General features: G+C 53.1%; 7 protein-coding genes across 7 annotated transcripts; 6 read left to right on the top strand and 1 right to left on the bottom strand.

The window, feature by feature from the left end:
* Positions 1-730: 730 nt before the first annotated feature.
* On the bottom strand, positions 731-2,388 carry AB675_1302 (Tryptophan--tRNA ligase, cytoplasmic; the record flags this gene model as incomplete). The annotated part of the gene is made up of 2 exons (XM_018141183.1): positions 731-1,921; positions 2,008-2,388. The coding sequence occupies 2 exons, from the start codon at positions 2,386-2,388 to the stop codon at positions 731-733; spliced, it is 1,572 nt and encodes a 523-aa protein (XP_017995701.1).
* A 476-nt stretch (positions 2,389-2,864) lies between these two features.
* Positions 2,865-3,623, top strand: AB675_1301 (uncharacterized protein; the record flags this gene model as incomplete). The annotated part of the gene is made up of 1 exon (XM_018141182.1): positions 2,865-3,623. The coding sequence occupies one exon, from the start codon at positions 2,865-2,867 to the stop codon at positions 3,621-3,623; it is 759 nt and encodes a 252-aa protein (XP_017995661.1).
* Positions 3,624-4,286: 663 nt separating this feature from the next.
* Positions 4,287-5,023, top strand: AB675_1300 (uncharacterized protein; the record flags this gene model as incomplete). The annotated part of the gene is made up of 2 exons (XM_018141181.1): positions 4,287-4,461; positions 4,518-5,023. The coding sequence occupies 2 exons, from the start codon at positions 4,287-4,289 to the stop codon at positions 5,021-5,023; spliced, it is 681 nt and encodes a 226-aa protein (XP_017995672.1).
* Positions 5,024-5,700: 677 nt separating this feature from the next.
* AB675_1299 (Carbon catabolite-derepressing protein kinase) lies at positions 5,701-8,457 on the top strand (the record flags this gene model as incomplete). The annotated part of the gene is made up of 1 exon (XM_018141178.1): positions 5,701-8,457. One exon carries the CDS (start codon positions 5,701-5,703, stop codon positions 8,455-8,457), a length of 2,757 nt encoding a protein of 918 aa, XP_017995719.1.
* A 569-nt stretch (positions 8,458-9,026) lies between these two features.
* Positions 9,027-10,130, top strand: AB675_1298 (tRNA acetyltransferase TAN1; the record flags this gene model as incomplete). Its single annotated transcript, XM_018141177.1, has 1 exon — positions 9,027-10,130. The coding sequence occupies one exon, from the start codon at positions 9,027-9,029 to the stop codon at positions 10,128-10,130; it is 1,104 nt and encodes a 367-aa protein (XP_017995630.1).
* Positions 10,131-11,494: 1,364 nt separating this feature from the next.
* Positions 11,495-12,724, top strand: AB675_1297 (Cell surface mannoprotein MP65; the record flags this gene model as incomplete). The annotated part of the gene is made up of 2 exons (XM_018141176.1): positions 11,495-11,561; positions 11,622-12,724. The coding sequence occupies 2 exons, from the start codon at positions 11,495-11,497 to the stop codon at positions 12,722-12,724; spliced, it is 1,170 nt and encodes a 389-aa protein (XP_017995718.1).
* An 853-nt stretch (positions 12,725-13,577) lies between these two features.
* On the top strand, positions 13,578-15,344 carry AB675_1296 (uncharacterized protein; the record flags this gene model as incomplete). Its single annotated transcript, XM_018141175.1, has 1 exon — positions 13,578-15,344. One exon carries the CDS (start codon positions 13,578-13,580, stop codon positions 15,342-15,344), a length of 1,767 nt encoding a protein of 588 aa, XP_017995703.1.
* Between the last annotated feature and the right edge of the window lie 166 nt (positions 15,345-15,510).

Raw genomic sequence — 15,510 nt, 5'->3', positions numbered from 1 at the left:
TCACACCCCAAGAGAAACAAGGTATGGAGAGCAGGCGTCAAGAGTTGCTGCACGCAAGGGCTGAACGAGCCAAGAGGAAGTAAAGTATAGACAGCAGGCGTCGCCAGAGGGAGTCCGCCTGAGCTAAATTGCAGGCTGGCTTACAGGTATGGAAACGGCGGGTGTGGAAACACTGGCAGCGGAAGGTGACCCTAAGTAGGTGTTCACCCGAGTCTATGCACGTATTTCGGTATTCGATAGCAAAAGAGAACGCTGGGTTTAGGATAGGCACCAATGAATGGCAACATTTTTGACAGACGGAGTAGTCGTTCAAATCTTCATCTACACTCTACCATGTATCTACAATAGTAACCCGACTACTGCCATAATGATGTCTATCTCATAGTCCGAGCAGAGAATGCTCGTCTTCGTCTGTACTTATTCCGATCATCAGAAACGTTTCTTTTCTCTTCTTCTCGCTCTCTGTGCCCAGAGCCCTCAGTTCTCCTGACCGAATCTGAATCTGCTTTTCTTTGGCTACCTATGCTTGGCTAACGCTCAACCGCTCAATTCTCGACGTTGGAGAGCCATCGATTGCGTCTGTCGCATCTTCTGTTCCTTCCGAGACCAATATCTTGGTTTTGGCGCCTAGACTCATCATTCTCGGCGTGACTGTTTGCTACTGAAGTTGTTACTTTTGCGCCCTGAGGGATAAGTCGGGGGCTGTGCCGCCAATGTGGGTTGCCGCTGCTCAGGCCTGGCTGACGCTCAACCGCTTAAGTCGCGACGTCGGGGAGCCGTTGGCGTCCGTTCCATCCTCCGTTTCTTCAGAGACCGAGATCTTGGTTTTGCCGCCGAGGGACATTTTCTTGGCGTGGCTGTCGGGGGATTTGCTCGAGTTGCCGACATGTGTCGCGCTGTCCACATTGGGCGTGAGAGGGGATTGCGATTCTGTCGGCGCTGCCGTCGAGGCTGATTGCGCTGGGGCTTGAGGCGATTGTTGCTGTTGTTGTTGTGACTTGTGCGAGTTCTCCTTGTCTTTGCTGTCCTTCTTCTTGAGACTTTCCGCCTTCGTGCTGTCCAGCCCATCCACGGCCTTGATCGGATTCGGATTTCCCTTATACTCCAGTTTCCTGGGCGTCATGAATTCTTGCCGAACTTCCTCGGTGGTTCTCTTTCTCCGCTCCTGGAACTCCGCGACGTATTGCTGGAGGTATTTTATGCAAGTCTGCTTCATCTCTCCCGTCAAGATCTCACCCGCCTCGTAGCCCGCGCGAAGCCGTTCGAGCTCATCGTCGTCCTCCATGAAGAACGTCAAGTACTGGAACGGGACGTCGTCTTTAGCGCGGCCTCCCAATTCGCGGTGTTTCTCCAGGGTGTCCTGCCCGCCGGAGAATGCATGCTTGTTGATTTTCGACTTGATCTGGTTGGGCGTGTCGGTCAGGAAGATGGCGCTAGAATCCACACTGGCGGACATTTTTGAGCCGGGGCCTTGCAAGGCGGGAAGGAAGACGCTGTGCAGGAGGGAAGGTTTTCGGTATTTGAGTTTCTGGGCTTTGTCGCGCGTCTGCCGGAAGTACGGGTCCTGATCTATAGCACACGGGATCAGGCAGGGGATGTTGCGGACTTTGTTGTGGTTGTCGCCGAAGATGTGTGGGAAGGAGGTGGCGAATGCCGGAGCGGATTGGATGGCACAGAAAAAGAATTCGCCGATATTGTTCTCGTCGTTGAAGCCGAAGGTGCCCTTGATTTGGTTGATGGTGATGCGTTTCGCCATAGAGATGACGTTCTCGTAGAAGGCGCGGGATGATGAGAGGTACTCGGTGTCGGTGAAGATGAAGGTTTTGGCTGGGTCGAAGCCGATGGCAATGATGTCTTTGGCGTTCTCGCGCGCGTAACGGCGCGAGTCTTCGATGGTGATCTTCTCGGAGTGCATGTACTTCTCGTCGTCGGTGAGTTGGACCACGAGGGGGCAGTCGAAGAGTCTTGGAGGTATTTGGTGAACTCGAAAGGAACGGCGTGACCGACATGCATGCTGTCGCTGGAAGGGCCACGGCCGGTATACAGGAAGAAGGGCTCGCCCTTTTCGTAGCGGTCGAGGATTACATCGAGTTCGCGGTGCGAGAGGACGATCCCCCGGCGCATGAAACGATGGGGTTTCCGGCCGGTGACACGCTCGAAGCGTTCGAGCAGTTCCGGTGTTATCCTTGTTGCGCCGAAGTCTCTGGTGAGTTTCTCGTAGTCAACGGGAAGGAGTTTGCCGGATGCATCTGTTCCACCGGAGACCTCGAAGGGTGTGATCTTCTGTTCGACGACGGCGCCGGGTGCTTGTTGGGCGAGGGCTGCTGTGGTGAGCGCTGGAGGCTGGCCGGGCTCGTCTGCGGGCGCGGCGGCGTTGTTCGTCGCCATGGTGGACTGTGGTGGTGGATGTCGGTGAGGTGGCTTTCGCTTTGGTTCAGTGCATGGGATATTGTGTGTTTTATGACTCGATGTGGTGGACGAGTAGGTGTGGTATTTATTTCTTACGAGAGCGGATTGCGCCTTTCGAGTCACAACTTATGGGTCCAGTTGTCCTGTTCGCGCTTTGTATTGTTGTGGTATCGTATGAGTACCTTGTTGGTCACCGTCTGGAACTTTTTGGTGGTAAGTTTACTTGCGAGGCGGGGCCGTGGTCTGTCCTCGACCAAAGCAGCCTAATATCCCAGCCCAGAAATGGCGAAGCAAATGTCAGCTTCCCCGCGTCTAAAGCGTGCTACTGTCTCCTCTTTGGGAGCTTCAGGTGATGTAGGATTTCCATGTGCCTGATGACCACTGGCACTTTGCTGCCCTTCTGCTTTCATCCCCTCCTTCATCTATCATTGTGGTAACTCCTGCACTATGCCACGATGAAGGTTTATGAAAGCAACTTCAACTACGATTACCCGTTCCCTACGGTGACCCTCGCCTACTTTCTTCGATACCCTAATCCTTACTCGAGGCACGTGCTCAGCACTGATGTCATTGATCGATATGTTGATCCCGAGACAAAGCGGCTACATACACTGCGCTTGCATCTGAAAAAGTCCAAAGTCCCTGGAGCTATCCTAGCGCTCCTTCCGAATGGCCTCGCTGGGCCAGGAGGAAGCAGCCAGAGCTTCATCCTTGAGAAAAGTGTGGTGGACATAAAAGAGGGATGGATGAAGACCGAATCAAGAAATATGGAATGGACAGGCATCCTCAGCGTGATCGAACGACAGCAGTTTCGGAGGAATGCTTCGCTCGAAGAGACTGTCAATGAGGCCAACCCGTCCAACAGCACCGCCTGCAAGACCACGGTTACATTTGTCTCCAAACTGGGTCAGGCAAGGGCGGCTCGGAAGAAGGCAGCGGGAGACGCCTCAGTCGACGAACCGCCAAAGCAGGGCTTCTTTGCTGCTTGGTCGACCGCCGGCATCCAGCGGACGGTAGAGCTGGTGGGCGTGAAGCGGACAAAAATAGCCCTAATCAACGGAAAGGAGGGTATGAACGTGGTTCTGGAGAGGCTCAGACATGGAGGGGTGCTGGAAGTCCTGGAAGGCATGCGTCGGGATCGTATGGAAATGGGTGGCGAAGGTATCTTGAAGCAGGCATGGAAGGATGCAGCCACTCGGTCCGGCGACAAATGATCTTCAGCCAGCAGTGTGGTAGCCCGGCAACGCAGGGATAGGGCGTAAGTCGAGCGCAGCTGTTTTCGTTTGCTTGTATTTTAGAGCGTGGCGTTGGGTGGCAGCATTTCTCTGGAAAAGCGACGAGCAGGTGATCAATCTGTCTGTACTACTATTTTCAGCATTCTGTCACAACAATCAATTTCTACTCTTCAATCGTTGCGCGTTGTTGTCGGGATGTCGATGGAATCCATGAAGTGTGCATGTCACAGTACATGCGCCGTGGGTTGCGGCAGCGGGATGACGGGCGCGTCGAGGGTACTTGCAGATTTTCAGCTGTCAACGACTTCGCTCACATGGACGGAAGGCGCAGAATTTGCGTCAGTCTGGCATGAGCTTCGATTCACCACAATTTGACATATAGTTGAGAAGCACGTCGGACCAACTGCAGGGTATAGTTTCCACCGCACGGTATTCACTCATCGTTCTGCAACAAGCCTGGTCAGCAATGTTGTAACTTCTCCTCGACATCACTCCATCCTCGACTTCGACATCTTCATTCATCGCCATCACCGGTCATCCTACTCGAGTCGAGTACGCCATTCGTTAATTGCATTGACACCGATCATTCGTTACCTCATTGTTCCACTGAATACTTCATCAATAAGACCCGGCGACTCACAAATGGCGACCAAATGGGCTTTGTTCATCGCTCTTATTCAGCTCACTGTTCTCTTATGCGTCAACGCCGTTCGAGACTTTGACCGACGAAACGATCTTCGAGCTGTGCCTCCGGTCTCTGAATCAGGATGGTCAGTTCCTCTCGTGGGCAATGTGTCCTGCGACCCAAGCTCTGGCTGTAAGCGTACCTGCACTTATCGCTCTACCTTTCACTAACTCTGAGCAGGCTATGAGCCTTGAGCAGACCTGGCGTGAACAAGACGCTGCAAGTCATCGCCATCGGACGTGGAAACTTCAACTACAGTTGCGGCGGAGATCATGCTCCAGCCAATGCGCCAACCTTTGTCGAACAGTACACTCAGCTGTACGACGCGGCCGCTCTGGTCGCTGCGCTTCCGAACGAGAACTCCTTCCACGCCATCATCCCAGACTTCCTCGACTTTGACTACGAAATGCTTGCCAACTCTAGTCTCGAATGCATGGGCAGCATTGGCACACTCGACAACCTCGCCGTCATCACCCTCTTCGACATCGATACATTTATGGTGTCACCATACGAGTGGGTCTACCCACCGAGCAATCCTGACTTCGATGGACTCTGGTCTCACAGTGTGAGCGAAGGCTTCGAGTGGGAGGTGTACCGTGTGGAAATGGCAGGAGGATATATTCCAAGAACTTGTGCGGATCAAAACGCCACCATCTTTTCAGAGTATGTTTCCGAGTACTGGTTCTACCGCTAGTTGCAACAGCTATTTCGAAGAGCTTGGACACAATCTCGTGCTTTAATGATGGAGAGCTGCCTCACACCAGCATAGCCAGTACACGCCAAACCAGATAGTGCCCGTCCAGAACGCAATTTGAATGAAAAGAAGCCATACTTCTGCTTCAATAGTCTCAATGTCGCAGGCCTCGCTATACTGGACACCTCACGCCTCGTTCCGTCGCTGTGCAGCTCGTGACCGTGACCATGACCGTGTCTGTAACGAAGAGGATGAATTCGCGACGCTGCGGCTTTGCAAGGCAAACGCACGGACCACTTGGCTCGCTAGGTACGACGCCTGAATGGGGCAGCCTAGCTGGAGCTTAAGTTGCCCCGCACTTAGTTAAAGATTCAGGCTTGGACTGCGCTGAAGTCTTGTGTGACTTCACATGCTTCACGAGTTCAGGTTGGTTGACTGTACTACCCTCGTTCTACCATCTTTCATTCCATCGATCGCTCACGTTATTCCGTCTGAAGCCCACCCGACCAGTATTCAGGCGACAATCTCATACCATCCGATGCCCACTGGTTGCAACACATGAACTTGCGATGCAGGCAGACCAAGCCAGCGACTATTGGTAACCTCTCACGTGTCCGCTCAACGAACAATCCCAAACGTCGCAAGACACCCTCAAACCTCCGCCGCGTTTCGGCAAGATGTCGTCCGCTATTCACGACGATGAGCTGTCAATCTCCCTCCCGCCGACCGGCGTCAACAAGCCGCGGCCCTCAGTTCCAACTGTGGTGTCTCCTCCAGCACGACAAGCACTGCAGCCTTCCAACCAGTCTGAGTCTCCAGGCACGATTAGAGCTCTCAGCCGCTTGAGCCAGTACAGCTTCGTCCGCACTATTGGTGAGGGCTCCTTCGGCAAGGTCAAGTTAGCCAGACACAAGATCACTGGTCAAGAGGTCGCCATGAAGACGATCAACCGCCGGCGACTCATTAGCAGAGACATGGCTGGACGGATCGAGCGAGAGATCTCATACCTGCAACTCCTGCGCCACCCACACATCATCAAGCTCTACTCTGTCATCAACACCAAGACCGACATCTACATGGTCTTGGAGTACGTGCCTATGGAGCTGTTTGACTACATCGTCAAGCATGGCAGACTCGGAGAGAACAGAGCCAGAAAGCTGTTCCAGCAGATCATATGTGCTGTCGAGTACTGTCATAGACACAAGATTGTCCATCGAGACCTCAAGCCGGAGAATCTGCTACTCGACAAGCACATGAACGTCAAGATCGCTGATTTCGGTCTCTCCAATATCATGACCGACGGCAACTTCCTGAAGACGAGTTGTGGCAGTCCGAACTACGCAGCTCCCGAGGTCATTGGAGGCAAGCTATATGCTGGACCCGAAGTCGACGTGTGGAGTTGTGGCGTCATCCTCTATGTCTTCCTGGTTGGACGACTGCCTTTCGACGACGAGTTCATCCCGGCGCTCTTCAAGAAGATCCAAGCCGGAGCATTCCATATCCCCTCACAGACACCTGCAGGAGCAGTCAACCTCATCAAGCGATGTCTGCAAGTGCACCCAGTCACTCGCATCACCATTCCTGAAATCAGACAGGAGGAATGGTTCCAGAAGGATCTTCCCGACTATCTGCGCGAACCCGTAGAGGACTTTCTCAACACCGGTGTCGACGCATCCAAACCTATAGATCCCCGTGAACTTGCTCCCGGCAAGCCACAAGCAGAAGTCGAGAAGCTGCACGAGCAGGTCGTTTCTACACTCGGACGAAAGATGGGCTACGCCAAGGACGACGTCAAAGATGCTCTCGCCAAAGAAGAACCCAGTGCCATCAAAGATGCATACCTCATTGTTCGCGAGAACCAAGTGATGATGGAAGCCCGTAAGGAATTCTCCCCTGAATATTGGAATAAATTGCTTACCCAAGAAGCACAATTCACAACTGCAAACCCCGAACTGGCCTCCTTCATGGCCTCCTCTCCTCCCGGAGCAGACAACTATGGAATGTCTCCAATAGCTCAACGCATGCAGCAAGATCAAGTGAAGCCACTAACTCCATCAAAGAACGTGCCGGCGAACGAGCCTCCCCCGAGAGCATCACGTACCCTATCCAATACGCCCGCTCCAGTAAGAGAGGAAGACCGACCCCGAGTATCCAATGTCCGCGTACTAAACACATCCCTCCCTCACGTGCACGAAGAAGTCATGCAAATGCGCGATCGCGCCAGAGAGCGAGGTGATGATCCAGACTCGGCCCTGCAGCTGCAGTCAAACGACGAGACCACACCATTACCAGAAGAGGTCAAAGACGCCAAAGGTCTGCCCGTCTACAGATCCAAAGAAGAGCAGGAAGCCACTTCCAGAGCACTGAAACCACATTCGAGATCCGTCACCAATATCAGCGCATTGCAAGGACCCCTACGACCAGAAGTAATGACACCTGTTGCTAGCGACGACAAAAAGACCAAGAGACCGGGCCGCAAGTGGCAGTTCGGTATCAGATCGAGGAACCAGCCATACGAAGCTATGCGATGTCTCTACGGTGCGCTCAAGGATATTGGAGCTGAATGGGAGATTGTGCCTGCATCAGCACACGACAATATCACAGAAGGTGAAGAGGGCGATGATGTTCCAGCTCAGCCTCCTGACATCGAGCCCGGCGAGCAGCACACCATACTGCAGTCAAAGTTCTCATTCCTGCCCGAGGACTACTACATTCCACGCGATCCTTTCAGCATACGAGCTCGGATATTGAAGAAAGGTCTTCTCATGCCAGGCGAAGAGCCATCGATATCTGCCAACAGCTCTGCTGTCAGTCTGCCCGCCGAAGCCAAGAAGCAGCTTAAGAAGCACATCGAAGAACTCAGTGGGCTCGGATCAGAGGATGTCGCAAGAGCTCTCGGTAACGGTATTCCACCAAAGGTCAGATCGACAGTCGCCAGTGAGGCGAACAGTCGACCCAATAGCGGTATGGACCATCACGGCCACGATGCATTCACTGGTCCAGCCCCAGTCAACTCGGCCAACTCAGGAAGTGCGTCGAGCTTGTTGCGAAAACACCCTCGCGAGCAAGTCGGCATCTGGGTCTTCATCGACATACAGCTGTACACACTCGACAGTCAGGTCTTCGTGGTCGACTTCAAGAGCGACGGATACCAGAATGTTGTCTGGCACGATAGCACAAGAGACAAGGATCAAGCCAAAGCCTCAAAACCTGACAGCGCAGTAACGAGTCCAGTCAGCAGCAGACCAGCAAGTGCATTCGCGCAGAACGGTAGCCCAACAGAAGATACAGACAGCTCGCAAGACGAAGCAGGTGGATTCTGGCGGCCAGTCAGCAAGCGGTGGAGGAATGTGGAAAAGGAGATCTCGAGCCCGTATCCGTTTCTGGACGTTGCCAGCGACCTCGTCGCTCAGTTGGCGAATCGGCCCCAGTAGTCCAGGGCGGGCTCTGGCAGGAATTTCAAGGAAGATCAAAATGGAGAGCTTGGGCTATCGTGACTAACCAACCGGGACGATTGAGCTCGTATGATATGACCCGTGAGGAGGCCTTCATGACATGTACGACAACAGAACCAGATAGCAGATAGTAATTCTTCCAAAGTCACCCACTGCAGTGCAAGCAAGCAAGCTGTGGGCGCAAGAACCGAGCATTTTCTCCAGCTTGCGGCACAAGGATTTCTACAGCGCCCTCCCTGGGTAGATTCTCTCGATACGTCCTTGCTAGTGTTTTGACGCTCCAGTGAGGCTCATCTCAGCCTATTGACCTGCCCAACGAAAGAACAAGAGGTCTTCACCGCCCTCCCAGACGTGAAGATCCACAATGAGTAGCATATCAGGCTTGCTCACGAAGAACGTTCAGAGCCTGAGCGGCCAATCAGAGTGAGACAATGAGCTCCACTATCAATTTCCAAAGGCTCGTCCTGTCAATTCAACTGTACATCTTGCCTACCTCACTTTGTCGTTACCTGCTACTATTCGAACTTGATCACATCCGCTTCGAAACCATGGCAGATCAAGATACACGATCAAGCAAGCGGCAGAAGTTTAACGGCGGGTCTGCGGCTGGCAACAAGTCGAAATATCGCTCTCAGGCCGCTGCCAATGGCAGGAATGCCAGCGGCAGGAAAAATTACGGGGCGAGTCTGAGTGCCTCTGGCTTGATTAGTGGTGATGTGGGTATCTTTGTGACGTGTGACAAGGGGAAGGAGAAGTCGGCTTTGAGGGAGATGGCGGATATGCTCACCGAGGAGATGGATCTTGATCAAGAAGACGACGGACCTAGCGAGTCAACGCCTCAAGCTGATCTGGCGGAGAATGGCGATGCAAGTCTCATTAACCAGAACCCAGCTTCTCCAGAAGGAATCGAGGACGAGATCAAACGCGAGCTTGCAGAATTGGTTGAGAACGACATTGTTGATGGTTCGAAGAAGCGGAAGCGCACTCGTGCCGACGACAATCGCAACAACGACGCGACTGAGGACCGTGACTGCAAAAAGCCGCGACTCGAACTTGTCACTCTCGACATACCTTGCGTGACATTTATCCGCTTCCCGACTTCCACGAGCAGAGTATACGACCCAGTTGACATCGTCACGAAGATCTGCAAAGACGCCAAAGCCGACCCGAGCCACCAGCGCAGTCGATTCGTGAAGCGCTTGACGCCGCTGAGCAAGGTGCGCAAGGTCATGAGTGGTGGCGTTGAGGAACTTTGTGGGGAGATTCTGCCGGCTGTCTTCGGCGCAGGAGATGGTGCGGAGGAAGGCAGTGAGGACGGATCAGGGTATAAGTACGCCATACGTGTCACGGTACGGAATAACGACAAAGTCAAGAAAGACGATATCATCAAGACTGTGGCGGAGGAGGTGCGGAGGCTGGGGCAGACAGATAGTGAGGAGGTTGTAAGCAGGCATAGGGTTGACCTAAAGGGCTATGATAAGTTGGTGTTGGTGGAGGTATATCGCAACGTGGTTGGGATGGCGGTTGTGGATGGGGAAGGGGACAGGGGATTGAGACGGTTCAATTTGGCAGAGATCTATGCTGATGGGCGGCGGGAGGAAGAGGCGGCTACCGCACCGCAAACTGCCAAGGAGGCACCCGAGACAATCTGAAGCTCTCGGCAATTGCATCGCAGACGCCATGGAAATTCGTTTCCACCACCTAAGGAGAGCGGAAACTTTCTCCGGCGGAATCCTTGGCATCTGGCCGAAGCTTTCTCAGACGACATCACTCACATTCCTCAGCCACCTCTGGCAATCTGAAACGCCATCAAGGGCGACATTGCGCCACTAGTCACATCAGACTGCGCTATTCAACGCCGTTGTCAAGCTAAGATCGCCTTTGATGTCATACAGGAGGTGTCGGCTTTAGATATGGTGACATGAAACAGCGTCAAGGTTCTGACGGCTTGCGAACAAAGTTCAAGAGTTTGCTGAGGGGCCGTTGACGAAGACTCGGCGACTCAGGCCGAAAGTTATGATCGACAGGAACGAGCATGTCGATCGCCCGGGAACAGACGATCGCTTGGGTGACGATAGCATGCTACCAGACGACCATGCAGATCTGTTGTTGATCTCCGACATTGCACTTCGAGGCTACTACAGGACGGTTGCTGCTGATCTGGACAAACAGCTGTTGCCAGTGAAGTGTCGGCTGACCTTCCTACCTGACCAGCTCGTTGCTTGTCTCAGGCTGTTAACGCCTATCTGCGGCCTCAAGCAACAGTGAATCTCATAGTGCCAAGACCGCAGTCAGAAACGCACAGACATAAAGGCTGCGCACTTCATTCCACACTTGCTGCCGCAGTCTTCAACCAAACTCACAAATCAATACCACCACCAGATCTTGACACAAGTCAAAGCATTGAAAGGTATGGCTGCTACCCCTTTGTCAGACCTTCCGTGTTGCCGAATGCAATATGGCATCTCTTCTGAAGCGGCCCGGCAAGGAGCAAAGTTCAGCGCAGTCTGAGGCCACCACATTTGGCAGCTCCACAATCTCCACATTCCTGCTCTTTTTCTGCTTTGTTACACTTCAAAGAACGGAGTCGAGAGCAAGCCAAGCGCTCAGTGGCTGTATGTTCGATGAGTTCTATTGTTCGACGACTTGAACAAAGCGTCGATGTAGGTAAGCGCGACTGTCCGCCGGATTCGACATGCGCAATCTTTCTTCCATTGTCATGTGGTTTCCTCCTTCCTTTTCAGTATTGTACACTCACAACTGCTTTGCACTTGCCATTTCGACATCGATGCTGGCCGCGAACATGTACAGCAACGACCCGTGACACCACAACACACCTGCTCAACTTGCGAATACTCAAAGCACTATCTTCTGGCAGTCGCGTTCTTGACTCTTCTGGCTGCAATTCCTTGGACTTGGACACAGCAAGCCGACTTGTACACTCTGGTAGCTAATTTTGGACGGGACTTCCACAGGACTTGGATAACACCAACCACCTTCACTGCACACAACAAGCATGAGGACTTCTACAGTACTCTGCCTGGCCGCCTTGGCTGCACAAGCAGTCTCGGCCGTGCCTCATCGTGAGTCTTCACCTCCCAATCATCATCCAATCCATGACACGACACTGACACATCCAAAAGGTCGCGACCACATGCACCAACACCACAATGTCGAGGCTCGCGCCGAACCAGCATTTCCAGGTACCGTAACCGTCACCAGGACTATAGTCCAGCCCAGTGAAATCGTCTGGGTCAACAAAGCCGGACAAATAGTCTCAACCGAGACGAAGGCGCCCGCTCCTGGTTCTGCCCCTACTTCTCCACCTCCAAATACTAACAATCATCCTCCACCATCAGTACCGGTTCCAGGTCAATTCAATCAAGCCGCTGGCGACAACCAGCCTGCGCAACCGAATAAGGACGCTTCGGAGCCCACCACCACCCCAAAGGCCGAAACCACAACCAATAGCAACATCGTTGGTGGCTACGGCATTTGCTACGACATGATCAATGGCGCCAGTCAATGCAAATCCGACTCTACCCTCGATTCCGAATTCGCATTCCTCTCTGGCCAAGGCTACAAGCTCGTTCGTACCTACGATATCGGTTGCAACATGGGTAGCTTTGTCTCGAAAGCTGCTGCACATGGCATGAAGGCGTTCATTGGCATCAACAATATCGATAATGTCGCTGGGGATCTTGGCAAGCTCATCACAATGGTCAATGGTAATTGGGGCCCGGTGGATACTATCAACATCGGCAATGAGAAGGTCAACCACGGTATCGCCCCATCTGTCGTTGCTGCTGCCGTTGCACAAGGACGCGGTATCTTGCGTGCCGCTGGATACACTGGCTCTGTGGTGACAGTGGATGTCTTCAACTCCTGGACCTCTGAGTTGGCTGCGGCTTCGGACTATGTCGCGGCTAATGCCCACGGCTTTTTCGATTCGTCCAACACCGCCGAGAAGAACGGACAATGGCTACAGAACACATACGACGGCCTTCAGAAGATCGCTGGCGGCAAGCAAGTCGTCATCACAGAGAGTGGATGGCCGCACGCCGGTAGCAACGTCGGATCGGCTGTTGCTGGCAAGACACAACAGACTACCGCCATTGCTGGGATCAAATCTGCGTTTGCAAACAAGCAGGGCAGCTTGTTCGTCTTCCAGGCTTACGATGCGACGTACAAGGCGCCTGGTGCTTTGGGCATCGAGGCGAGCTTTGGAATTTATGGTGGGAGCTGATTGACTTCGAAGAGGGATGGATTGAGATTGAGGGGGACCTCTGATCGTTCAAAGCATGGCATGGATATGATTGAGGCGTTTACCTTCCGTATGCATAGGGCGGCGTTCCCCAGATGCACATATTCGACGGCGTTGTTCTTAGCTTGTTGAAGATCATCGACAGAAGATGATATGAGAATTCACATATGAGTCTTGACCCTGTCAAGATGGCACTTGCCTAGATTCAATTTGTTTCCAACCCTGTAATGTGGCAGCTAGAGATGGCGACGAAACGGAATCCACTACTTGACGCCGGATGACTCGCCCCCACATGCACCTCTCTTAGCATCAATGATGTTCCGTTCTTTCTCTTTTGACAATGTGCCATCCATTACATTGCGCCAGATATCGATGATGACACTACTGATTTCGTAGCGGCAGACGCTATACATGAGCGGTCCCTACTGCGCTATCCGCCATCGGGCACCGTGTACCGGTCTACAGCGGCAACGACCTTGCTTCTGGCAAGTCTTCCAGAGTATCTGCGGCCACGCCTTGCAACTTTGGATCATTTGCGCCAGGCTGCAGTGCCCCCGGACTGGCGAATGGCGCCGTGGCGCTGCGCTGCAACCGCTATTCGTCTTCCCGTGAGGATCACTCAAGCGGGGCGCTTTCATCAGATAAGGCTGATTTGGCCACGATCTGCCTTTCTTGCTGCCTACTGTGTAGACACTGCAAATTTGGCAGCCGAATATTCAGTACTCAGCCAGAGATCCCTGTCATCGACTGCTAAGTTTGACGACCTTTCGAGCTAATTTGCATGAGTATCATGCGTTCGCAATGAAAGCGTTCGGCCTTGCATCGTTAGACAATCATGTCGTCAGACCTCTACCAAGCCTTGAAGGAAGATGATAGCATAAGGCTCCTCACTCTATTGCCGGGAAGCCGTGGCAGTCCAATATCTTGCCGCCTGGAGGAAGTGCGCCTTTCATCGAAACCAGAATACATGGCACTTTCTTACACCTGGGGCGAGCCAGTATTGACCAACACCATAAGCATAAATGGGGTGTCCAAAGGTGTTCGACATAACTTGTACACAGCGCTACAGTATCTGCGCGACACAGCCCAAGCTCAAATGCTTTGGATCGATGCTTTGACAATCAACCAAGACAACATACCAGAACGGAATCAGCAGGTGAAGCTCATGAATCAGATCTACGAGAAGTCAAGCAGAACAGTGGTCTGGTTGCGGGAAGAGAAGGACAGCGATCGACCTGCACTGGACTTGCTACACCTGTGTGACTTACTCGAAAATGACGACGCAATCAGCATTAACGAAAAGTACCGCTGCGTCGCTGATGCGATATTCTGGCCCGAAACGTCGACAAGTGACGTGATCATCGACTCTCTGGCTGGTATCTTTGCGTCGGACTGGTTCTCGCGGACGTGGATCATTCAGGAGTTCACGCTGCCTTCACAGGTTATTCTACGCTGCGGAGATTCAACATTCCGCAAGGAGGGACTGTCTCTGCTGTGTGAAGCCCAGAACAGCCCGCCCGCAGACTGGGCTGGGCTTATGCAGCCGTTAAAGCAGGTTATCCCGCTCAACACTTTGAGGAGGATGTTTTGGCAGGAGAGGAAGCTGTTATCGGAGAGACAGAAATTGGGGGGCTTGGGATTCCTGCTCCACACCACGTGCCGCCGATTCGACACCTCGGAGCCTCGCGACTGTGTATATGCATTGTTGTCTTTGGTCAATACCCCGGGCTCCGTGCTGACTCCCGACTATCACCTGACAACAGCGCAGGTCTTCTCCGCGGCGACTCGAGTCAGCTCAGAGCCTAGCAAGCTGGAAGTATTCTATCTGCTTGCTCTGAGCTGTCGCCGCCCATTCTCGACTTTGAAACAGTCCCTTCCATCCTGGGTACCGGACTTTTCACACAGAGGACCTACCCACGGCAGATCCTTGCAGAAGTTCAACGACATATATTGCGCCGGAGGAAAGACGAGCCCGGCATTCTCGTTCAGCGACGACGAGCTGACGTTGACTCTCAAAGGAAAGATACTGGACTCTGTCAGCACAGTCCTGATAGGCGAGTCGCCGGATAAATTTGAGTCAGGCTTTATCAAGCAGTGGTATGGCATATGCAGTGATTTTGTCAATCAGAGCGTCAATGAGAGCGGATGCTACCCCTCTGGTGAGTCTGCCCAGGAATGCTGGTGGCGACTAGCAATCTGTGATGTACACATTTCGCTTCATAAGAAATATAGCCGTGCATCATCTGGATTCGGCAGCTCTTACTTGGACGAGGCCATAAGCGACGGGGCCATAATGGACGAGTCGCACCTAGCAGAAGAACCCCTCCGAACCAGGCAGGTCGAATACGGACTTGCTCTGGACGTACTGTTCTCGACCGCGGCCTTGTGTCGAACTCGGAAGGGCTACCTGGGATGGGTGTCCCCTTCTGCTCGGGAGGATGACATTGTTTGCCTGTTCCAGGGTGCTGCGGCACCGTGGTTGATCAGACCACGGCCTGACGGGACTTTTCTGCTGATCAGTGAAGCCTACATACACGGCATCATGTATGGCGAGGCTCTCGACTGGGATGACGCTGATTGGGAAGACATCCGCTTGTCTTGATCGATCTATCATTCACTGCATGGTATTAAGGAAGCGATGTGTGCTCGTTGCCTCCATTCATCATAGCGCCAGGTTGTCACAAAATGCAAAATGCGAGATGAGGACAGCGATGGGCAATATACGTAGACTGCCCGCGGAACATCAATTTCCGCTTCGCGGATCGTTG

Source organism: Cyphellophora attinorum, assembly GCF_001299255.1.
Source record: "Cyphellophora attinorum strain CBS 131958 chromosome Unknown Contig37, whole genome shotgun sequence".
Lineage (NCBI taxonomy): Eukaryota > Fungi > Ascomycota > Eurotiomycetes > Chaetothyriales > Cyphellophoraceae > Cyphellophora > Cyphellophora attinorum.
Note: the sequence above shows the minus strand (reverse complement) of the source record. Positions and strands in the feature narration are given on the sequence as shown.